Here is a 25089-nt window from a genome sequence, read left to right on the forward strand (position 1 = left end):
CAATCATGTCAAAACATCCAAAACTTATCAAATCAAAATTTACAATATCACCAAAATGCAAGACAGACACCTTTACATCATTATTTAATGCTAATACTACCACACAATACAGGTGGAATTCCAAATGAGGATGAGATCGATATACATACAAAAAAGAAAAAAAGAAGATAATAATAATAATAATAATAATAATAATAAGGGGCATTTAGATACTACATACCACACAATTCTTATGTATTTACATTTCCAACACCCAAAGTTTGATATTTACACTTCTAACACTTTAGCATCATAACCTTCTGCATGAAAAGAAAAATTTCACTTTAAAAAAGAAAGCATTTATGATATTTTTGATGTGATGTTAAAAATTTGAATGTATAAATGTAAATATATGACTATTTTTGTTTGATATGTAAATGCATAAGAATTGTTGTATGTAACACAAATGAATAAAGGATCAATACCTTCAAAAGCTGAACTCATCAGAATCCACAACTGCTTCATCAAGCAAATCATCCAATATCAGATACTCCAGCTGCAAAGCAAAGCACTCAGCTTCACGGTACAGATTCATCCACCCATCGTTTTTAGCAAAATCATGAGCCATAAGGTCATCAAGCGTGGCATCTAACCCCTGTGGCGCACACAGATGCCACTGAATTTCACTCCAAACATCCTTTACCAGATAAATTCCTACAGGCATTGCTCTGATTTTAGAATGAAAATGAAGAAGCCAAGGATTTGGAGCAGTGGAGTGCTCATAAATTTCCAGTAACACCTCCTTAATCAAATCATATAAGAGTTTCGGTTCGAAAGGCATGTTCGTTTTCGTCCCAAATTCGTAAGATGAGCCAGGTGCTTCATTCTCAGACTGACTCAGAACGAACCTCACAAATTCAAACAAAGAATCATATTTGGGGTCTACGTAAATTTTGTTCTGTGCATCGGAGAATAGATGTTGCTCATCAGTAGGTATTGGTTGCAGTTCTGAACCTGTTGAGGAGCATAGTTGATTAATCAGTACTGAGAGCTATTGAAAAACTTGAGAGAAACATGGAAATTGCAAAAAACATAGCCGAAATCCCGATGGCATTCAAGTTTTTTTTTTTTTTTTCTGGAGTAATTTATTTTCATTTTTGAACTGCATATGGATGGAGAGGAGTTAGTTGAGAGAGAAGAGATTGATCATAACTAGTTGGACGATTTACATACATACCACTCAATTCCTTTGGATTTACAAATCTAACAGCTAAACTTCAATTTTTACATATATGCCACCTTGCATATGCTTGAAAAGGTGTATTTCACTTAAATTAAACCCCCATAGTCAATTAAACACCAATAAAGCACTTTTCTCTCAGAAGATTGCCATCTTCATTCCATTAGGTCTTTGTTAGCCACCACTGGAAAAAAAAAAGTTAGTATTCTAAGAGTAAACAAAAGGGACACAAAATAGTTCATGCATGGTTTAAGCATTTATATCGTGATGAAGTATTCATTGGATGGTTACTGTTCTTTCCAATCACCACTTAATGCCTACAATTTTAGGTTATTTAGTTTTATCCTTCAATCACCAACTATTCTCCCACCAACAAACAGATTTAATTGACTCGATGTTATTAAGAACAAGGAAAAAAAAGGGAATATTTGAGAAAGCTCAATAACGAGAGAGGGGGTTTCCTTTTATTTATGTGAGTGACTGACTCATTGTAATTGTGAGCGCGTCTTCATAATTTTGGGTAAGTGAATTCCGACATATCTCATATAATTTTCTTTCATATTAATGATTTTTTTTTTTCCTATCAGATTTTAATTCTATTTTTTTAGAGTACATAAAATTGGCATTAGAGAGAGTTTCTCCATATCTCAACACAAGCATTTCCATAAGCACCAAGCAACCATAACGAAAGAGTTCAAATATTGAACTCAAAGCCAGTTTTGTTCGATGAAGGAGCAAATAATGAATGCCCATCGAATGTTCATTATCCTTCTCAAGTAATACATACCACCCATCATCCATCTCCTTTAGTTGTACTTTTCAACTACGAACTCCTCACAAAAAAAATTAATTTAATTGGTCAAAAGTTCAGGATATAGACGGCATGAATGTGAAAGAATTTTGGAGAGAGCTTGAGGAAGAGATAGTGACAGATTCCTGCACTCATTAAAAATAAGGCTCAACTAAGAGCTTATTTAATTGGTTAAGGCATGCAAATCGAAGCAAACAATTTGAGAGATTTTCGAAGTTCAACTCGAATGTTGGGGATTCAAGCCTAAATGTCATTTCATAATATTTGATAATATGAAATCTCTAGATGAAATCTCTAGTAGATAATTAGATAATATATATATATATATATCCCTCAACATTAATTTTTTTGATAGCCCAAACTTTTAACCATCAATATATGTTCTGCTTTGGTCTAATTGCCTCACAATTTTGTGATATTGGTATAGCTTCCCAGGGGCCAATCATAGCAAAAATGCTCTCCAACAAACTTACTTAACATGAAATTTTTATAAAATTTCATTTATCACACCAAAAGACGCCTTAATGTTCAATATCCATAATTTAGAATAAATTATAAAAAAAATAGGATTCTAGAGGTAGCTCTTACAGGTTCAAGGGGTGAATCCTAACAAGTAGCAATAAGAGTTTAAGAGGTCATTGTCATTGCATTGCATTTTATCCTGTATGATACTTTGTTCTCATCTTTTAGTTGGTATAATGCTTAAATACTAGTTATAATATTTTGAACTCTAAACTAGCAGGTATTAGATTTAATTCTCACAATTGGGTCCCATCAGGAAAACCACCCATCCCAAGAACTATCATACGAGCATGCTTAAATTTGGAGTTTCTAATGAAATTTCAAATGTTAAAACATAGATGTCTAACTTTTTAGGTGTTCAAATTTCTTTAATTTAAAGGGCATCACACGTTTTAAAGGTTGTGAGTTCATTTTTCTTGTCAATTAATCAAATATCATTTTGTAAATTTTGAGTTCTTATATTATTTTGTTAGTTAATCGAATATTTAACAAGAATAATGAGAGCATCGCATTACAAACCATAATTAAAAGGTGTAAAGCATCTGAAGGCAATGGTTCCCAATAGCATGGTTTGTTCAAATTTCCATGTTAAAAAACCAGACCCGACAATTAAATTCCCTAAGACCATCCTTCTTACGGATAAAGAGCAAGCATCTATATGCACCGCTCAAGGCCCCTGTTTTCTGCGACAGAACAATCTAAGAAGACTTTCAGAATGGAGAGATCGTGCCATTGGGTAGAAAGAGCACCAACAAACCCTGATTTTATAATCATTTTAGATGCACAGTATTTTCCCGAACGAGTTTTAGATGATATCGACAATGACAAATTAGTCTATAAATGGGAAAATATTAGCATGCATAAGACGACGCAGAGCTGCGTACGTCGGGAGGTTATTCAGAGGGTATAAGGGGGAGGGTATAAGGGGGTTATCCGTGTTATACCCCCCTTTAACCTCCTTGTAATCTACCTATAACCTACAAATAAGTTTTGCACTTTTGTAGTTCTGATAGTTACAGGGAGTTTACAGGAGGGTATAAAGCGGATATAATCCGCTTGTACCCTCTGAATAACCTCCGACGTATGCAACGCTGCGTACGTCTTACGTATGCAAATATTTTCCCTATAAATGATCGTGCAGAACGTGAAATTTAAACTCCAACCAACTTGGACGTAGAAGATGCAAAGGGCATTCATCCACTTTAGGGATGTCATTTTTTTATATTTTTCATTTTATTATATTTTAAAATTAATAAAAAATAATTGAAGCATTAAAACATCCAACAAAATATTTAAGGGGAAAAATATCACATTTACTCAAAAAAGAAGAGATCAATTTAGGTAAATTTTGTGTCACAGACAACTATTTAACGCATTGGTCACCTAATTTAACAAGTATTTCAATTGTTGGATTTACTTTTTTTTTTTAAGCCAAAAGCCTCAACATCTAATGCTTTTGTTGTTGTCCATGATTGCCAAATTAGGTAATTAGTGAAACAATTGGATAGTAAAGTTCTATTACGCTGATCGGAAGTAGCCATATGGCATATAAGATAAAAAATATGGGGAGGTGCAATTAAAATAAGTAATAATATGGACAAATAAAATAGCACACCTTCTCGGAGTAAATATTTAACTGAACTAGCAGAACCTTCAACCATATTCGGGTCCAGAGATGAGATAAAACTTGGTTTTTCAATCTTGATATCAGATTCAGCTTCTGTTTGAGCTTCATGTCTATTGACTAAGTCAGCTTCCTCTTCTACAGCTTCTGGTAAGAGAGATAGCTCAATGTATCGAGAGTCATCCACCGAAACTTGATTTACTTGACTTTCTATTTTCTCAGAGATGTTTTCTACAGTAGAAGTAACAAATTCATTTGATCTTATGGTTTTGTCTGCACTAAAAAGCGAATCTGGATCCACAACCATTTCATGTTCACTATCATTTCTTTCTAAAATAGGTGAAATGATTGCATTGGCATTTGGTGTTGGAATTTGTGATGATTCAAGATGGTGTTCACTTTGTACAGCCTTGCTGAAAGAATATGACATCAACAAAGGACTAGACAAAATTCTTCCAAAGTTCTTTGGAAGCATTTCTTGCTGCAAAACATTGTCTTCTCGGTTCGATTTTGACCTTACAATTCTGTTCATCATACTTCCAAAAGGTTCTGCTGCTAGAATTTTTGATGACTCCAGATATGCTTCAGTTTGAATAGCATTGCTAAAAGAAAACGACCTGAACACCGAACTAGAGATCATCCTTCCAAAACTCTTTGGAAGCTTACCTTCGAGCAAACCGCCATCTTTTTGGATTAATTTAGAACTCTCAGAAACTTCCTCCTTTTCTTTAAGTGAAATGGTCTCTAACAACTTAGAATATCTGTCTAAAGATTCATTAAGCGAACAAGAATGCTGAAAACTCTTCTGTGCAAATTTGCTATAAGAACCACCAGGAGCATTACTGAAGTTACTTCCTTCACTACCTCTATCACATCTTTCAGAAGCAGAATCATTCCAGAGGTCTATCTTTTCATGTCTCATATCTTCCAGTAGCTTACGGCCAAACGGAACCTTATGCAGAATCCCGTCCCTAGAGATCCTCTTTTTCTCCTTCCTGTTCTCCATTATTACATCCTTTATCCTCTCCTTGAGGTTTCTCAGTCGATTTAAAACAGTTCTAGCTTCTCTTTGTTTCATCAAATCATGAGAACCAGGTAAAGCATCCGGGTCAGATCCACCCCCTGCAATGTTAATGAATGCGCCAACAGATCCATTTTTTGCCTCCTGAGTAACAATGGAAACACTCTTCATCCTTCTATAGCTTGGTAAAAATATACCAGCAGCACTTCCAGAGAACTCTGATCCAGGAAATGAAGCAGACTTTGTTAATATTCTAACTTTAGCGGGAGCCATTAATCTCTCTTCATAAGCAGGCTTTCCTTCTGCAGATTCAAGAGTTCCTTTATGTGCCTGCGATTCACATTCACTCATTGCCAATGAATCAGAACTGAGAGCATTTTTTGAACTCTCACTACCGGAAGCCGACGTCTCACCAACTTCACTTTGAGAAACAAAATCATTGCATTCCAAATGATGGATTGAAATAGTTCGCATCATCTGAGATGATGAAGGGGAGATTTTTCCTTTGTGTTTTTTTCTCTTCCATAGCTTTTTACCCATGAGACTGAACATCCAATTGGTGCCAGTACCTCTATTCATGATATTAACGGCTTTATCTTTTATCTGATACAAGATTAAAACAAAACTAGAATGATAGTTGTTACCATTTAATCTGGCATGAACTGGAATATATATATATATATATATATATATCCCTTAACTATAAGGTTTTGTGTATTTTAAAAATATAGTCAGTTATTTTTAAAAAGTGTTTCCATCTCATCTATCAATAATTTTATCTGCCCTAAACTGAAGGAAAAAAAATATCTATTTCCTGGTTTCTTTTGGGTTATGCACTCAATCAAAAGAGAAGCTAATTCTACGCCTGATAGTTGGGATACCCAATTAGATCTCTTTAGTTACAAATGACTGGCATCCACATGCAAAAACTATGATAATGAAGCAGTAATATGTAATAAAGGAAGCATGACACTAATCAGCCTTCGAGTATGCAAATTATTGATACCAGGATTAATTTCAAAGAAGTTTGAATAAAGAAATGACATGGATCAAGAATTGACATTAGCTTTGCACTCAAGGATTTATAGAATATAATAATTAAGCTGAATAGTTAAGAAATTAATGAACTAAATCAAGCACTAAGAGATTAGCAGCGGGCGTACTGTGATGTCTGCTCCTTGATCAATAGGGTTGCCATCTTCTCCAATTTCATCTGACATTGTAATATCAGTCCCTGCACCATGAAATAAGTTTTATATTCAAAAATGCCTTTAAAGAACAATTAAAATCACAAGTTTACGATAGAAGGGGATGATTAGATGAAGACAACAGACCACTAAGACATCTGCTTGCAAACCCCTAACAGTAATTCATATCTTCAATCTTCCAGAAGTTGATTCTCATACAAATAAAGAGAAATCATCTTCTAATAAGTTTTTTGTTATTTGAAAAAAAAAATCCGATTGTATTGCTGTAAAACACCTCAAAGAGTATCATAAATCCAAACAAAAAAGAAAAAAAAGCGTTTACCAAGAACTATAAGATATTTAACAAGAATATAAATTCAATCAAGAATACAATTGTATGTTAAGATCATATATCCTCAGTCCAAAAGCGGAAGAAAAAGAGAAGTTGCCGCGAAGCTTAGGCGACTGGCTCCACCCTGAAGACGAGAAATCGAATTAGGTTTACAAAGAGCAATTTATTTGCATCGTCAAAATAATTCAGAGGGCCGATTAGCCATCGACCGAAGACGGCAAAATACCACTTTCCCTCTCTCCGCTCTCTCATTCCTCCGCCTTCAACAAGAAAATTACTGCGTTTCAGTAGAATCTTCTGAAGTTGAGTCCGAGTAGGATCCTCATCTACTACCTATAACTTTATTTTTTACATTTTATACCACACGGCTTTAATATCACATAAATAAAATATTAACATTTTATGTTGAAGAAAAATGAATTACAATTTTTCATACATATGTAAATAATAATAATAAAAAAGTTGTTAGATATATAAATACATAGGTTTGAATGGTGTGTGGATAAATATTCGAATTATATCTACCTGTTTTGGTATTTATATTTATAATAAAAATTTATTTTGCTTCTTTTATTTATCAGCAGTGACATACTTTATTAAGGGAGTAAAAGAGCTGAGCTTGAGGGAGTGTAAGGCTTGTTACTTAATTTGTTAACGAAAGATTCGAGCATGAGTTGTTCAACGAGCCGAACATAAGTTATTCGCGAACAATGAGCTTTTTCTGACAACCCTACAGTAAGATGGGATTGGGATTAGGCTGAGCTTGAGGGAGTCTAAGGTTTGGTCGTGTTCGGCTCGTTAAAACTTAATTTGGTAATGAAAGATTCGAGCAAGAGTTGTTTAACGAGCATAACATAAACTATTCGCGAACAATGAGCTTTTTCTGACAGCCCTACAGTAAGATGGGATTGAGATTAGGTTGAGCTTGAGGGAGTCCAAGGCTTGTTCGTGTTCGGCTCGTTAAAACTTAATTTGGTAACGAAAGATTCGAGCAAGAGTTGTTTAACGAGCCGAACATAAGCTATTCGCGAACAATGAGTTTTTCTGACAGCCCTACAGTAAGATGGGATTGGGATTAGGCTTGTTTTTTTTTTCATAAAAGCATTAAAATACATACCAACCAATTCATATCCATTTACATATATCCATTTACATATCTAACATATTTTTTTTTTTTTTTGCATTTATAAATCTCTTATATGCATTTTATTTAAACATAGCATAAAAAATTAATATAAAAATGATATAAATAACAATTATTATTTAATTATTTAGTTATTTCGAGCTAACTGAGCCAAACACGAACAAACAAACTTTTGTTTGTGTTAGCTCATTTATAAATTGAGCTAAAAAAAATTATTCGTATTTGACTTGTTTGCTTAATGAACAAATTGAACATGTGCTAACAGCCAAACACAAGCTATTCGCTAACAATGAGCTTTTTTTAAGTCATTTTCTAAATGTTATAATAAATATTTGAGTGTCATATACATAAATATGAAAGTTTAAAGGCTAGATATACATAAAAATAATAATTATATAACATGAAAACAAAAACTTTTTTTTTCGAATATTTAAATCTTTAATACCAACTCACCAATACTTTGATTTTATAGTTTAAAAAATTAATATAGATATTAGTTTAAGAAATAAATAATATTTAATTATTCATGTAAGTATCTCAAAATAAACAAACAATAATAATAACGGCAATCTATAGATGTTAGTTTCGTAAATATCAATGCTTTGAATGTTATGTATGTAATTATCCCAAGCTGAGATGTTGATGTTCGTGTAAATTGTAATAAGGAAAGATTTGGCTGATATAAATGCAAAACTAAAATAGGAAGGAGATTATAACAGCGTTATACCCCTTGTAATCTACCTATACTGCGTTTTTATTTTAATATATTTGTAACTTACAGATAGGTTACAAGTAGTTTACAGAAAGTTTATAGAGGGTATAACACAAATATAACTCCTCAATAATCTCATTGTAACCTACTGACGTATACAACTCTACGTAAATCTTACTTACACAAAATTTTCTCATATAAATACACAACAATTGGGTGGTATGTATATAAATGCCTCTAATATTAAAAACCCTGTCCACCTACTCTTATTTTTCTTTTCATTCCGTTGACAAAATTGAGTGATGTTTTGGAGGAATTCAAGCCATAGGTTCCGAAAAAATATTACATCAGTACTACGCACGTAGAGGAACGTGCGTACCCAATGAAATCACGCCACGATATCCCGCGCGACGCAGAAAAAAAACGGCGCAGTAACACGGAGAATATTCCTCCCTGTGTTATTCATGTGTTATTGTGTGTTATTCATGTGTTATTCATGTGTTATTGTGTTATTATAACACCAGGAATATTCCCAAGATACAATAACACATGACTGAATGCGCCCCGGGCCACCCGGGGAATTGTCTCTCCCGTGATAATCTTGTGTTATTGTGTGTTATTCATGTGTTATTGTATCCTGAAAATATTCTTGGTGTTATAATAACACAATAACACATCAATAACACATGAATAACACGCAATAACACATGAATAACGCGCAATAACACATGAATAACACAGAAGAGAATATTCCCCGTGTTACTGCGCCGTTTTTTTACTCTACCGCACGAGATGTCGTGGCGTGTTTTGATTGGCTACGCACGTTATTTTTACATGTGTACTACTGATGTAATATTTCTTCCATAGGTTCCACTGGGGGACTGGCTGGAACGCTAGCAATTCTTTCAATGGCGATTCAGCGAACTCGCCTTTGGTTTCGCCGGTGCTGGGGAAGCGATCGGGCCACGGTGGCCGGAGGATGCGCGCTTGTCATCCTCGTCGTCGTTTTGACTCTCCGCTCTTGGGAGGATGGAGGAAGGGGAGGGGAAGGACCGGGTTTACAATACCCATTTCTTAGAAACCTGGACCCTCCCCTTGTTGATCTTACTTTGCTGAGAAATGCCAAGGCTAGGGGTGCCCGTAAGGATCCTATCTTTCTGTATTAGTTGCAATTTTAGCTTTTCTTTTGGAAAATTTTTTTTGAGACATTTCATTGTCCAAATTCGGTGATCAATCGAAGTTTGCTTGGATGGGAGTCTGCCTGGGTATCATCTCCTGAGAGGTCAAGGATCGGGATCTGATAAATGGCTCCTTCACCTAGAGGTACTCATCGAATATCGCTCTCATGCTGTATTGCGTCATTGGACCAAGTTTTTTCTAACAATGGAATTTTATGGAAGCATAGGAGGAATTGATGTAAGGAAATTACCCAGCGTTTTTTAGATCTTTAAGATCTTTTTTCTTGATTGTTTAGGTTAATTTTCTCATTCTTTCTGTTTCATGATAGTTCGAAATCGGATTCATTGGCTGCAGACGGTTATTGCATGATATCTTTTGAACTAAATAGCTTTTTATTTTGAACCGTGCAGCTTATTTTCCCGTTTATTGCCGGTAGACTTGCATATTATCACATTGAGACGATAGTTCCTAACGTGCAGTGAATGTTTTCAGCTTAAGCAGAAAATGTATTTGATTTGTAGCAGTTTACTTAAAGAATAAATAATCCAGTATTTTACTATAGCTTTTCATGGATCCCATGCTTAATTTAGTTGTGCTTCACAAGCTTTAGGGTGGAGGCTGGTGTAATGATGCAGAATCATGCGCTTCACGTGGACAGACACCGTTGGGTTCATCAATTTACATGGAAGCAATGCATTTTGTTGGCATATTGAGCCCTTACCCATCCCAAAATCCAGGTAAGTTCTTTCTGCTGCCATAATTTTTTTTTTTATTGGTGTTTTTTTTTTCCATCATCTATGAAGCACCAATACAAACATGGAAAAATACATGGAAACCAGGAAAGTCATGATAATGTATTGTATGATATACAATGTGAATAGAAATGTTCGCTAAAATTTTTCTATCCATAAAATAAATAAACAGTACATGGGTAGGAAATTTTTATCAATTTATGTGTGATTCCAATTCTTAAGAGTGCAATTTGAGAAAGTGATGAAGGGGGGGAGCAAGAAGGTGAGAATCTATTTAAGAGTAATTGGATATGCAAATTGGTTTGAGTGAAATTGCTTGTGCCAAATGTGTTCTAGAAGCATCTTTTGCCATGATGGAGGGGTACAAGATTATAAGAAATTATTTTTAAATGTAAAAAATGTAGTTACATGAAACGTTGTTGAATTAAGGATTTGACAATGTATTTTACTTGAAATTGACCAATTTAATTAAAAAAAAAAAAATCAAGTTCTTAGACCAAAATTTAATAAAGAAGCAAACACACTTAACCAAACTAGTATAAATCGTTAGTCCAATTGAGCGATATGCAAGACCTTTTTGGTGTTAAATCTTAGATGGATTTGGTTTTGAGTTTATAAGGTATGATTGGATGAGGTTTGGGCGATAATTAGCTATAATTTAACCGGTGGGTGGGCAGATCATCCATGAGTAGAGGATTATGGATAGATTGGGTTGGTTTGTTATTTTGGGTCGAGTTGACTTGTACCTCCCATGCAAGTCATACGTCAATCATTTTTTTTGGTCCATTGTTCAACAAGAATCTAATCCAAATACTTTCAAGTTTTATATCATTTAACATGATTACAGACCACACACACAGGGCCATACCCTTATTCAATAATATATGTTTAGTATGAATTGGGTAGATAGATGTTATTAGTGGGCTGAGTTTAAAATTGAAATATCTTTGTCCAACAGAGCATGTTGGGCATGCCCAAGTGATATGTGTTTGATACCACATGAACTTCCCTAGTGTCTATGTCTCATATGGACTATAAAGGCTCTTTTTTTAGTCTTGTATATTGTCCTCCATCTTTTTATTCTTTCTTGGGCTCGTCACATATTTTTCATATTATTTTAGGAAATTTAGGCTTCATATATATTGAAACTTTATATTTTATTTTTGTTTGACCAAATACTTATTTTTTATTTATGTTTAAGAGCGTCTTAATTATTGTTTCCTATAATTGCTATTTTAGCGAGGGATTCTTAATATTGCACTATTGTATACTATTTCTTATATATGGCAATGTACAGGGTAACTACTCCAATGATGCATACTCCATCCTATATCCACTTAATAGTACAGCTATCCAATTTTGTCTTTGAGCTTAACTAGTAATTGAAACCGATCATCCATATCCACTTTTTTATGGGTCAATGTATTCTATCATACACAAAATACCAAAAAAACAAAGAAATATATAGAAATTAATAAACAAACATTTTCCCTATTAAGTAGTAAAAAATTCATAAAAATAAAAGATCTGCAACACAAATTCAAACAGTAAATTAGCACCAATCAAACATCTATCCCAACAATATAGTCATCTTAAGCTGCAATTAAATTTTAAATTCCAATAATGTAGTTATTGTGTGTCGAAGAATTTACTTTGATAGAGTAATATATTAACGTCTTAGCATTGCACATAAATTCAACACTTGTACAGATAAAAAAAAAGTTCATAGAGGGTACACCGGAGATTTTTATATGGAATACCTGGAAGAGAAAAAATCACGATCCTAATCTAATTGAAATAGTTTCACTATTCAGATGTATGTTATAAAATTTTATCTGTCCTTGAATAGTAGAAAATATTATTACAAGAATGTGAGAAAATATTGGGAAGTGGCAGTGACCCATTAGCGATGATAGAATACCGACGACAGGGGTTATGTAATGGCAATCTGGATTCATTGCCACTGATGACAATAGCTGCTAGTTAACACTGCTCCAACATTAGTAGCGATAGCCAGAGAATGTTGATATGATTGATGATGACGATTATACAATGAAGGTCTAACGGTGCAACTACATTAGTCGGACACCGGTGATTTGAAGGCAACTACGACAATGGTTGAACAATGGTGATGTCGAGAACTATGTCAGCGTTGTGACTTTATTTCGGTGACTGATAGGTGAAGGTGGTCTGACGATAATTGGCGCCAGGAGATAGTGAGTCAGGGAAGACTATAGTGGTCTGGCAACAAAAACGGGAGTTACGGCATCCACGGGGCAATAAAGGTTCAGCGATAACAACTGTGGTTTAGATGCATTAGCTAAATAACAATATACTTACAACGACAGTAATTGAGAGATGGTGATATGACAATGACTCTAGTGGCAACGACAGGACTTTTGTTTGATGATAACAATTTGATGACTATGGCGGGGGTTCATCGACGTCGGTTGGGCAACAGTGGTCTGACTGTGGCGGCAACCAAATGACTTTGACGGTAGCAGCGACCAGGCGACGCTCACGACAAAAGCGCCATTTGGCGGACAACGATAGTTCAACATTGGCGATGTACCGTGACAGCATTGGTGGCCAAGAGGCAATGTCGATCGGGTGATGGCGATGACCTAACAAAGGTGGTCAAGCACGGCGGCAGTGGCTGCGACCGGGAGATAAAGGCAGTGGTCCGGTAGTGATCTCTTGACGGCGGCGACAAGGGCCCGACAACAGTAGTGTGACTGTGGTAGAGGTTGCTCCCTGTTGGTTGGGTCACTGTGGTCTTATGACCACAACATTCTTGTGATGTTGGTCAAATTTAGTTGGTTCAATGGCGGTGGCAGCCCAACAATGGTGTTCTAACACGACGTCGGTGGTACGGTGATGCCCGCTTGACTGCGGCGGCGATTGTCTGACGACTGTGGACTAACGGTGACAACAGCAAGCGACAGTGGCCCAATGTCAGCATTCTAGCTCGACAGGGGTGGTTAGGTGTCGATCGGATTATGGTGGTCCAACGGCTGTGGCTGCCTGCGATAGTGGTCTGGTGGTGGTGGAACTCGAGAATCCTTAAAAACTTGAAGCTCTTTTTAGTTTTCTTATCTTGGTACAGATCCCCTACATGAAGAGAGTTGCAGTTTATTTATGGATTTTAGGAGTGACATCTTTTATAAATATTACATGAATTCAGACCACTCTATGAAATGACCCATAACGATTTCCTTGATTTATGTAGTTTTATGAGTATTTGAATACCTTAATGGCGTCAGAATTAAGCAATCTTAGGGACATTAGATTTATATAGTTGAGGCGCTCAGTTTGATTATAAATTTGTCATATTTTGAGATTATTTAGTCTTCCAAAGTATATTTCAAAGCTTCTCTTTATGCTTTAAATGCTTTATTTGGGCTCACTTGGATTTAGATCAGGTAATTGTTTATGTCATTTGGTTTGTCTCATTGAGACACTTCATTTGATTATAAATTGGAGTGTGGACATTTACAAATTTTATTTTGAAGCTTCTTGTTTAAATATGCGTTGAGATTTGTGCTAATCAATATGATTGTTTAGAGATGTCTCAATAGTCATTAAATATCTATTAATTTTAAGTCATCATGTACTTGACATACTAATATCAAATTCTATTAGGTAAGTCTACGGGATGATATTTAAGTCACATAACCCAAATATCTATCTTATTGGTTCAATTAATTGGCCATCACATGAGATTCAGTCAAATTGAATCCCTTATCAATAGCATATAATTCCCATCCCTACTTTTTTTTCCCTTAATATTCGGATAAGAAATATACATTTTTGGAAGTGATATTCAATCGTAATTTGAAAAATAGAACCAAAAATGAAATTATTTTCTTATACTCTCCCATTTTGCCAAATCGCTGTTTTTACTTTTTTACCATCAAATTGCAAGATCCTTTAAATTTTCATATTATTTTTGTCAAAAGCAAAATTTCAGAATGAAGGGCATTTCTTAGAAACAATCGCCGCACAATAATGTTTTTCTAAGCAAAAGAGTTAGACTATGAAAATATGATAGCCGAAGAAAAGGGAAAAAGAACTAGTCAATCATGATTGATATTTTCACAATCTTAGCTTTTATGAATTCTGATGTTTGCTGGAGAGCCTTGAAACAGGTGCTTGCCCTTCTTGTTTACTCTCTGTCCTCTTGAAAGTCAGTTCATGGATTGCCAACTAAGAAGTGAATTGAATTAACAGCATCTCCAATTGCATATTACTCTTTCGATGGTAATGTAAATGGGAATAGGATTATCCTGAGGCAATTCCTAAATAGTAAGTTTCAAATTTTCAAAAACTTTGTATTGCAGTCGGTTCAACCTAGAACTAGATAAGTTTAACGCTACTCAAGCAAAGGAAAATTTTTGGAACAATTTTTTTTTTTATGGAAAATTCTTTTAATTTCAAACCAATTTTTTAAATTAAAACAGTAGAAAGTAATACACCAAATACTTATGTAGGCCTTGTTACACCAAATACTTTTTTTTGTCTTTACATTTGAACCAGATTTTCAATCTCTCATGGATGGAGATGGAATAACAAAGTAGTAAGAAAAAAAAACTGTTATGAACTGTCGTGTCAGATTAGCTAAGTAGCTTTGGATGAGCTAATGAATTGTTGTCGTAGGAGTAGAATTAACTCATCAGGCCAAACTTTACCGTGAAAATTTGCTTTAGTAACTTGTCATGCATCAACAACCACAAAAATGAATAAAAATTTACATTGTAAAATTCCGCTTATTATGCTTGAAACGGATTCTTCTATCTAGAAATGAAATATTTTAAATGTTTATAGGAATGTTTGTTTTCATTGGACTATTTGTATCTATATGTAGTAGGATCTCTAAAATCTAAGTAGACCAGATAAAGGCCTAAAAGGGGAAACACTACTTTCATTAACACTGGTAATAAAGGAGCTTAAGGTTGATTGATTGCGCGTTGAAGAGAACTTTAGGTAACTACTCTTGAGCTAGATAAGTGGTCATTACACTTGAGCTTGTGCTGCAGTAATCTTGTGGCTGGATCTACTTGATATGATTGGGCAAAGATGATAAAAAAGGGGTAGTCGTCATACTAATCATGATACCATGATACCTAATCTCGTATGAAGAACATTGTTGTGCATGAAATTCAATTTAATTATAATCTCATGTTTAATTATATATCCTTTAATGTCATTGCAGAGATTTAAGTACAAACAAATTGGAAGATACTTAATTTTAGAAAATACGTGATTTATGATCATTCTCTTTTGTTCATCTTCTAGTTCTTTCTCAGTATTTATTTTACATTTAGGACCTTAGGTTCTGGCGTTATTTGTCATTATTACTGATTAATAAGTTTACTGGTACAAATCTGAAATTCTGTGTTCATTGGGAATGCAATTCATGTGTATTGTTTCTTAGTTTGATTTCCTGTTCTTTTCAAATGTAAAAACATGCCCATATTGTTGGCTCTTCTACCAATGGATGAATGGGAGTTGTTCTTTAGCTTTTTAATATTCTATTAGTTCTGACTCGTCGCTCCATGTTATCAATTCAACCATTAATTTTAATCAAAACTTATGGAGTTCTGAATCATTACCACAAAGTAATTAGCTTATTACTACTTTTGAGCGGAGACTAATTGCACTGGCATGAGGTTTGTTCTTTCCTCTGCTGTGATTTCTATCTTTATTCTTATTTTTTAAAATTGTTTAGCTATTGTTTTGTATTGTGATTGAATTTTGTTATGTATGATATGTGTTGGGTTTTTTTCCTGAACCGTGAACTTGATTAGTTGCTATGCTGATTGTTTGCTGCTATTTTCTTGATGAATTTCAGATTTTGAATGATTGTTACATTGCTTTTTTAACTGTCCATAGTCCATCCATTTAAAGTGACAGTTTCTTCTAAAATTATAAATGAGTAACCAGAGAATTGCGATTTTCTTTTGTTTTGTTCTTGCATAATATCCTACGTTTTATTATAAAGCCTACATCTTTGCCCGTCCTTCATCATTTACATGTTTGGGTCCCTTGCCAAACCTTTTTTTGTGTTGATTATAAAGGATTTCTTTGGTACTGTGCACACTATCAATCTCCCTATCCTTCTCTCTTTCTCCTGGTCAATTGTCGCATTTCATTGGGTGTCTTTTCCTTCCAGTGTACTAATAATTATATTTATTTTTTGTTCTTTCAGATTTTTTTAACTGGAACAAAGTTAAGGTGCGGTACTGTGATGGTGCATCTTTAGCTGGGAATGTTGAGAGTGAAGATCAGGTTCTTACCATATGAGTTAACTTACGGATCATGGATCCCTCCCTAGTGAACTTTTTCTTTCAGAATTTAACAACATGTTGGAATCCAAGCACATCTTTCATTTGTATGATGTTCTTTTTGCTGTGTAGAGTGGATTGAAACTGTACTTCAGGGGTCAACGTATCTGGGAAGCAATTATTGATCAACTCCTGTCTGAGGGACTTGTAAAGGCAAAGCAGGTCAATCTTTTTTAATGATGCTTGAGTTCAAGTAACCACATAAAAATTCTGGTATTTAAAGATCTTATTGGAAAGAAAGCAGTCAATTTCTTATACTGACTTATGCCTATGTTGATTTTTTTCCCCCTCAAGTTGTAGATTCATGATAGCCTTTACTTAAACTATTAATGCTCAAGTCATCTACCTAAACTGTTTATCTTAGAACTATTTACCCAATTAAAATTTTAAAACTGTTTCTTAGAACTACGCCCATCTAGCTTTTAATCAAATATTGTTGCTTCACAGTTGCACCTTTAAAAGTCTGCATTAGACTATTCACGAGCTTTTAATCAAATATTGTTGCTCAGCTTAAGCGATCCCAAGGCTTGCTTGTGTTCAACTCATGCAATTTTTTTTATTTTTTGTGTTTGGTTCGTGTTCAAAATAGCTCGTGAATAGTCTGTTTGTGTTTGGTTCGTGTTCAGCTCGAATTAAAATTCAAATATTATTCTTATTTTTTAATATTTTCAAAGGAACAAATAATATAATAAGCTCTATTTTACCCGATCGGCATGAAGCTGAAATTTTATATTTTTTCAGCTTCATTTTTACATTAATAATGGATTGAAAGTCACATTCCTCTCGGATGTTTTGATGTGGGACTAAACCTAATGCAGAGTTTTGTCGGGCTAGGGTAAGAATTTTAGGAGCATTTACATACACCTATCATCAATGCATATATATGGGGAATTACTGTAGAAATATGAGGGGCATTTACATACACGCCGCCCAATTCTTATGTGTTTACACATCTAACAACTAAAGTTTTCTTTTTTTTAAATTTGGGGGGCATTTACACATATACCGCCTAATTCTTATGTGTTTACATATCTAACATCTAAATTTTCTTTTTTACATTTATATAAATCAAATCTTTGATATCATGTCAAATATATGATAATTTGAACTTGCAGATATTATATATTTATTATTTAATTAATTCGAGCCAAAATGAGTTGAACACGATCGAACAAATGTTTGTTTGTGTTCGGCTTGCTCATAAATCCATCTAAAAAAATTCATTCGTGTTCAGCCGTTTGCTTAACGAACTAATCGAACACGAGCTACTTAGCGAGCTGAACACAAATTTTTTGCGAACGACAAACTTTTTTGAGTGCCCCTATGTATTGGTACATCTCCAAACCTTTGTTGTATATAATCAAACTATTGAAGTTTTTTTTTTTTTTTCCATTATCTCAATTTCAGGTGCTTTTACCATCCTTTATTATAAGCACTTCAGCACTTTACACTCTTTCTTTCTACTTTTACCACATTTGCTTCTGAATATTCATATTTTTTTCCACTCAATTCTGTTATCAACATCTTTTTTAACTAAGATACATGTCAGCAATTTCTCTTGTTATTTGTTCCTAATATTAATGTTTCGTTTAGAGCAACTTATGATTTACTTCCTATGCTGTCAGAATTTTTTAGAAGTTGCAATTTCTGTCACAATCTTTTACTTTGCTAAAATCAGCTTTCATAAAGGCAAAATTTTGATAAAACGAGGGACAAAGTGTTAATTTCTTTCGGTGCATTTGGGGCAGCTTTTTTGCTGCTTTAATTTACAGTCTGCTGCCACATTTTATTTGGCTACAATGTCTTTGTTTTTAGAAATATTAGTGGTGAGAAGAAGCTAACCACATCTTGGTCTGCTAATTTCTATGACGATTTTGCAACTTCTTGGATGGTAACGTTCCAATTATACGCTTGGTTTTTATAATCTACTTTTTCTTCCGTAAAAATAGTAAAAATTGTTATCCTAAGGGAAGCCTAATGCATTTTTACAGTTTACAGGCTTTTCTTACTGGTTGTTCTGCTGGTGGTCTTGCTACCTTCATACATTGTGATAATTTCCGCAGCCGTTTACCTAAGGATACCATGGTCAAATGTCTTGCAGATGCTGGCTTTTTCCTTGATGAGTAAGGTTTTATATTAGCTAATTCATTTATTTTCTTATTTTTACCATCTCTTGTTGCCATCGTTAATGTTTGTTCTCATTTATCTTTAGAATTGAGGTTATTTTGATTTGAACGTTCTGTTTTTTGGCTTCTTGGTTTTTTTTCCAGAAAAGACATATCTGGAAAAGAAACCATCCGATCCTTTTTTAATGAAGTTGTCCATCTCCAGGTTTGTTCACTTTTTTTATGTTAGGATCTGAGGTCTATTAACAATCAATTTTCCTTCTTGCTTATTCCCTTCATGCAAGTTTTTTTTCTCAGGGCGTAACAAAAAGTTTGCCTAATGATTGTGTCACCGCAATGAAACCGCCCCAGGCATAACCTTCTATATTCTTTGCTTGTTAAACTTTTATTAGCTAATTGATGAATTATTCTCTTTTGTTGATTATGGTGCTCAAAATTCTCATATTTGGCTCCTATGTTTACGTTTCAGTGCTTCTTTCCTCACGAGCTTATCAAAAGAATAAATACGCCTCTTTTTATTCTCAACCCAGCTTATGATTTTTGGCAGGTAAGGTTCTTATAATTGATTTTACCTTTTATCTGTGATGCCTAATTCCTGGAATGCAGACTCTTGATAACCATTTTTTGCCTTTCCAGATTCAACATATTTTGGTACCGCCAGAATCTGATCCTGGGGGACATTGGAGAAGATGCAGGTTGAATATTCGCTATTGTAATTCCAATCAGATTGAAATCTTGCAAGGTACTAATCTTAGAGCATGCATATAATTCAAGAGCTATCTTTGCGTGATTTATCAACTTTGGAATCCGAGGACGTCTACGTTTCTGCAGATTTTAGGAAGAGTTTGCTTGATTCTTTGAGCAAATTCCAGCGACATAGCAAGGGGGGCATATTTATCAATTCATGCTTTGTACATTGCCAGACGATGAGTAATATCACGTGGCACTCTTCTGCTTCTCCAAGAATAAGTAATAAGGTAGATAGATATCTTCATTCTTGCTGCCTTATCATTAGCTATCAATTTTTGTCAATTTATGAAAACTGGTGCATGGAATATCGTGATTAAGATGCTCATTTAGATATCGAATGCAGCCTCATTCATAAAGTTAACCCCACATAATTGGGATAAAGTTAATGATGTGATGTGTTTAATATGGAAACGGTTATCCTTGTTGAATTTAGAAGATGAAAATGTCCATATGAGCAAATCTAAAAGGCGAAGAGGTTTTCATTTTCTTAACTTGCATTGTACCTTCAACACAGGCATGCTTGGAACAATTGTTAATTTAGTTTCATGGTGGCCTGAGATCATGAGTTCAAGCTACAAAAATAATTTCTTAAAATAGTAGAGGTAAGATTATTTGCATCAGGTCCTCCTAGTTTTTTAGTGGGAGCTTCATCTACTAGGCTATGTAGCACCGACTAAAAATGTGTCGTACCCGAATTGGACATGTATTGGACACTGACACTTGTCCGACACACCCTGATACTTCCCAAATGACTCAGAAATGTTCTAACAAACAATCCTTAAACTCCTCCGTTGAATTGATCGAGTATCTAGCCTCACTCTACTAAAACCAGCCTAGGGCTTTCCCCTCCAAACATAACCTTGCCGCCATGAGTTTCTCCTCCCCATCTAGCTCATTGATCACGAAATATCACTCAGCCCGATATACCCACCCATGTGTCTTCCCACTTAACCATCGACATCTTCAACTTCCTAACTCTAACATCTCCACCCTAACTGTCTCCCCCTCCACTGTTTCCCCCATGTATCGAGGTTAAAACTCCCTTTTTCGATCATAGCCATATCCCTTCCTTGTTTCTCTCCTTTCTTCTTCTTGCTCCAACCTCTTGCATAATCTTTTTTCATGTTTTGGTCTAATTGCCTCCATCGGAAATCTCTAATTCACCCCTCATTGGAGTCCTAAGAAGAGATTCATGATGGTCGATGTTTCCTCTTATTCCTCTCGTCCGGTCTCTTTCTCTTTCGATTTAGCCAATGTATCTTCAGTCAACGCTTTGGTAGGATTTGCAAATTGAACCACCAACGAGTCCTCATTGCATCTCATTAAGCTTCCTCAGCATCTCCTACATGCTCTTGAATCGATTGTCAGTAGTGGAAAACCTTTACTCTATCATGGATTTAAGTTTTCCCATTTCTTTCTCCAATTTCTTCTATAAGTTCTCCGTTCTCTTGGCCATCATTACTTCATGTTATGTCACTAGGACACACTCGATCCTGGCTCTAGTTGTTGACTTCTAGGATCACAATTAGGGCATGCCCGATCCCGTTGCAGCCTTCCATACTCGATCGCTTCTGTTTTTCAGATAACTCAACTACGACTATATCGAAAGGTTTTGGATCTATTGTGGGACAGAACAGGTGGTGGAGAAAGGCACGAGTTTTGAGTTTCATTAAGCAGCGATCCTTCACATCGGATCTTTCCCAGCTAGCTCTGATCACGACTACATGTGAAGACGGCGCGGGAGGAAGGCAAATCATGTAGTTTCAGGTCTCTGAATGTCACTTCCCAATCGCTGCCTTCCAAGCTAGCTCTAGTTGCGGCTGCTTCGTGGGGAAGGAGCAGAAAGAAGGAAAAAGTGGGGGTTTTGGGTTTTTGTATGCCGATCCCAACTATCCCAAGCCCCGTCATCTACATCGGATCGAACAATCATATCTTTCTATGAGCTGAAATTGTTGAATGTGATTTGCTTTAGCTTTTGTCAAGTCAATTGATCCTCTCTTTCGTCGGTCCAGTTCCCAAATTCTTTAGTTTTGACACTGATTTGATATGATCTGAGGCAGAAATTTACACGATTTTCTATATAAAAATTAGGGCAAATAATATTTTATTGCATAATCAACAAACAATTTAACACAAATATAAAATAAACACCTATAATTTGAGAGTTAGGTGATCTCTCCAAATTTTTACAATTTTAGAGATATGAAATCTCTTCAAAGCCCTAAATCTATGACTCCCAATAACAATCTCATGCACAAGCCTAACCCCCTAAACATAATAAGTCTATTTATACTTGACAATAATAATATTGAAAGACTAAATTTCCCTTGGGTTAGGCACCATCATAACATAGTAGATCCATCGAACATAGCAAATAGGTTGGAGGGGCCACCACCAAAGGCTTAGAAGGGGTTACAAAGGTTTATTGGACTTGCAGGATACTACTGGAAGTTTGTGTTGGGTTATAATTTGATTGTGTTGTCGTGGACAGAATTGAAGCATAACTTCCAGTGAGGACAAGTGTCCACCCGAACTTCTGAGAAATTAAAGATGGTTATGACGAGTGTGCCCGTGTTGACGGCGAGAACTAGACAAGCTAGTTTATGAGCGGGAGTCACACTACGTGATTTAGAAATAGTTTTCTTTTCTCCGACATTGAGAGCAATGTGACTTTTTGGAAGGGGAATATTATTACGTCGGTCCCTAATGGCAAATTAGTCTTTTCTGTGCCTAAAGGCATTTTAGTCTTTATTGGCTTAAGAGCAATTTAGTCTTTATTTGTCATTTAGTATTGTTTAGTATAAATAGGGCTAATATATTTAGGATTAGGGTTATGCATGAGATTGTTGTTGTGAGTCTTAGGTTTAGGGTTTGGGAGGGATTCCTACCACTCGAATTATAGGAATTGGGAGAGATCTTCTTACTCTCGAATTGTAGATACTTATCTTTATATTCATGTTGAATGTTTGATGTTCTTATAAAAAAATACGTGTTTGCTCTAATACAACAACAACTACAACAAAGCCTTAATCCCACTACTTGGGGCCGGCTACATGAATCTTTTTTTTTCCGTTGCATCCTATTTAGTGTCATATTTTCATTTAGTTCTAATAAATCAAGATCATTTTATATACAATAAGCCCAAGTCTTTCTAGTTCTAACCCTGTCTTTCTTAACATAAGTTGAATCTAAAACATCTACTCTCCTAATCGGATCATCAGATGGTCGACGCTTAATGTGACCAAACAATCTAAGACGAATTTCTCTAGATTTGTCCGTCACAGGAGCTACACCGACCCTATCACGGATATATTCATTTCGCATTTTATCTCTAAGTGTAAAGCCACTCATCCACCTAATCATTCTCATCTCACCAACACTTAACTTAGTATTATGCTTCTCTTTTAAAGGACAACATTCAACCCCATAGAACATTATAGGTGTCACCACCTTCTTATCTAATATCTGTGAAAAATCGTGTCAAATCGTATCATACACCTTTTCATGCATCGGCAAGTGACATGTATGTAAAAATAGAGTTTGGGTATTAGGTATGTAAATACGTAGGAATTGAATGGTATGTATGTAAATCTTCCTCCTTTTTGGCTAATCAGACGATCGCTGAGGCAGTCGGAGACTGGTATTTTGAAAGACGACAAGTGAAGGAAATTGATTGCCCATATCCTTGCAATCCAACTTGCTTTAACATGGAATTCATCTGAGGTGAGTATTGCTGAAGGTTGAAAACTTTATGCACATATGCTACTCTTTCTTATTTTCTTCTGCATTAATAAAGAAATATTTAGCTGATTTTTAGAGCTCTAGTGGTTATTATTGTTTCATGTTCATTTAATTTCATTCTGAGCTCATTCTAATCTCCATCAATTGAATGAAGTTTGCAGATTATTAAGTTTTATGTAATTCAGAATGTGGCTTATTATGATATTTTGGTTGTATCAGAATGTTGCTAAGTTATTAAAACATTGTATTAATGCACAATGAATTGCACCTACCATTCATTGGATAGAATTTAAATCTTTGCTATGTATGATTATTAGTTATTTTGGTTGTTTAATATTTTAGAAGTTAATGCTTGCTAGAAGATTCACAACGGTAAGTAATAGATTGTTGTCTTAGCGTTGCACGATAATTCAGCACACACTCGGATGAAAGAAAACAACAAGTAGAAACACCGTAAGTTTTTAGATATAAACCCCGTAAAGAAAAAAAACCACGGGATCTGACTCAGTTGAAGAGATCCACTATGAATTGAAAACTACAAGTACACCCTCTTGTTCTACAGGCCCGAAAAGGTTATAATGTCTATTGAGTTACAACGTCGGTGTGTGAAGGAACTTGCCACAAGAAATGGGCGGCGATCGATGGTGATCGGCGGTGGATGGCTAATGATGTTCGACGGTGGTCGGTAGCGGTCAGCTATGGCAGTAGTGATACTGAACTTAAATTCCTTCTTAATTAATATAGGAATATGAACCATTTGATCGGACGGTACAAGATAATTTTCTTTGATCAGACAATGTTTGATGGACATTTGAATGCTTTAATGATATTGAAATTGGGCGATCTTGGGCTCGTTGGATTCGTATTGTTGAGATGCACAATTTGATTATAAGTTTGTCAGATTTAACATTCATTTGGCCTTCCGAATATGTCCAAAAAACTTTCAAAAACAGTTTAATGGTTTGATCATGGCTCGATTTAGTTCATATTGGATCATTGGTACCATTATGTTTGTCTCATCGAGCCGTTCAGTTTGACCATAAGTTTGCTGAAATTGAAGTTCTAGATGAATTTTTATCAAGATTTAAACATTTTTTGCTCAAAAGATTGTCTCAAGATTCATGTCGGATGATGAAAAATTGTTCATGGTGTATCAGTTGCCCCCCTATTTTCGGATGAAACTATTTTCGTCGTCCGAAAATATTGAATAGAACAAAAATTAATGTGCGCAAGTTAAAAAATCATGTTTAGCTTATTAGTTGGCGCGTTCTGCCTCTTGAGGCTATGGATCGGTCCAACGCAATGCGCATTATACAATTTTTCTATGATTTTTGGTTTGTAAATGTACAAATTTTGGTGGTATAAATATATAAGAATTATGTGGCGTGCAGGTAAATTTCTAGCAAATTTTCATATTTATATAAAGGAATTATATGTAAATATGAAAATTTATTATATATTATGAAAAACGTAAACATGGGAATTTGAAAGGTTGCATTTATTTGAAAAGGTTGCATATAATTTATGTATATAAAACCATTAAAATTCAACATTAACCAATATGATCTGTTATCCATATATATATATATATATATATATATATAT

At 34.8% G+C, this 25089-nt stretch overlaps 2 protein-coding genes across 3 annotated transcripts; one reads left to right on the plus strand and one right to left on the minus strand.

Moving 5' to 3' along the window:
* Window positions 1-363: 363 nt before the first annotated feature.
* LOC110024867 lies at window positions 364-6761 on the minus strand. The gene is made up of 4 exons (XM_020725045.1): window positions 6728-6761; window positions 6361-6431; window positions 4168-5800; window positions 364-993 (listed from the first exon to the last, which is right to left on the minus strand). The coding sequence occupies exons 2-4, from the start codon at window positions 6415-6417 to the stop codon at window positions 467-469; spliced, it is 2217 nt and encodes a 738-aa protein (XP_020580704.1). The 5' UTR covers window positions 6418-6431; window positions 6728-6761; the 3' UTR covers window positions 364-466.
* A 2118-nt stretch (window positions 6762-8879) lies between these two features.
* On the plus strand, window positions 8880-23734 carry LOC110024896 (pectin acetylesterase 5-like). Of its 2 annotated transcripts, XM_020725087.1 has the most exons (13): window positions 8880-8920; window positions 9460-9732; window positions 9833-9915; window positions 10382-10508; window positions 16732-16811; window positions 16940-17029; window positions 18866-18990; window positions 19138-19198; window positions 19291-19344; window positions 19463-19540; window positions 19630-19735; window positions 19825-19970; window positions 23358-23734. In XM_020725087.1, the coding sequence occupies exons 2-13, from the start codon at window positions 9501-9503 to the stop codon at window positions 23463-23465; spliced, it is 1290 nt and encodes a 429-aa protein (XP_020580746.1). In that variant the 5' UTR covers window positions 8880-8920; window positions 9460-9500; the 3' UTR covers window positions 23466-23734. The 2 variants fall into 2 exon arrangements, with proteins under 2 accessions (XP_020580746.1, XP_020580747.1); XM_020725088.1 differs by lacking the exons at window positions 8880-8920; window positions 9460-9732 and having other exon boundaries at window positions 9852-9915; window positions 10376-10508; window positions 23358-23728.
* Window positions 23735-25089: the final 1355 nt, after the last annotated feature.

Source organism: Phalaenopsis equestris, unplaced genomic scaffold (assembly GCF_001263595.1).
Source record: "Phalaenopsis equestris unplaced genomic scaffold, ASM126359v1 Scaffold000277, whole genome shotgun sequence".
NCBI lineage: Eukaryota > Viridiplantae > Streptophyta > Magnoliopsida > Asparagales > Orchidaceae > Phalaenopsis > Phalaenopsis equestris.

Coding starts and splice junctions, on each gene's coding strand:
- LOC110024867 (XM_020725045.1), bottom strand. CDS start 6,417: ATGTCAGATGAAATTGGAGAAGATGGCAACCCTATTGATCAAGGAGCA. Junction 5,801..6,360: donor ATCAAGGAGCAGACATCACA/GTACGCCCGCTG, acceptor ATCTTGTATCAG/ATAAAAGATAAAGCCGTTAA. Junction 994..4,167: donor TAAATATTTACTCCGAGAAG/GTGTGCTATTTT, acceptor GCTCCTCAACAG/GTTCAGAACTGCAACCAATA.
- LOC110024896 (XM_020725087.1), top strand. CDS start 9,501: ATGGCGATTCAGCGAACTCGCCTTTGGTTTCGCCGGTGCTGGGGAAGC. Junction 9,916..10,381: donor AATGGCTCCTTCACCTAGAG/GTACTCATCGAA, acceptor CACAAGCTTTAG/GGTGGAGGCTGGTGTAATGA. Junction 18,991..19,137: donor GCTGGCTTTTTCCTTGATGA/GTAAGGTTTTAT, acceptor TTTTTTTTCCAG/AAAAGACATATCTGGAAAAG.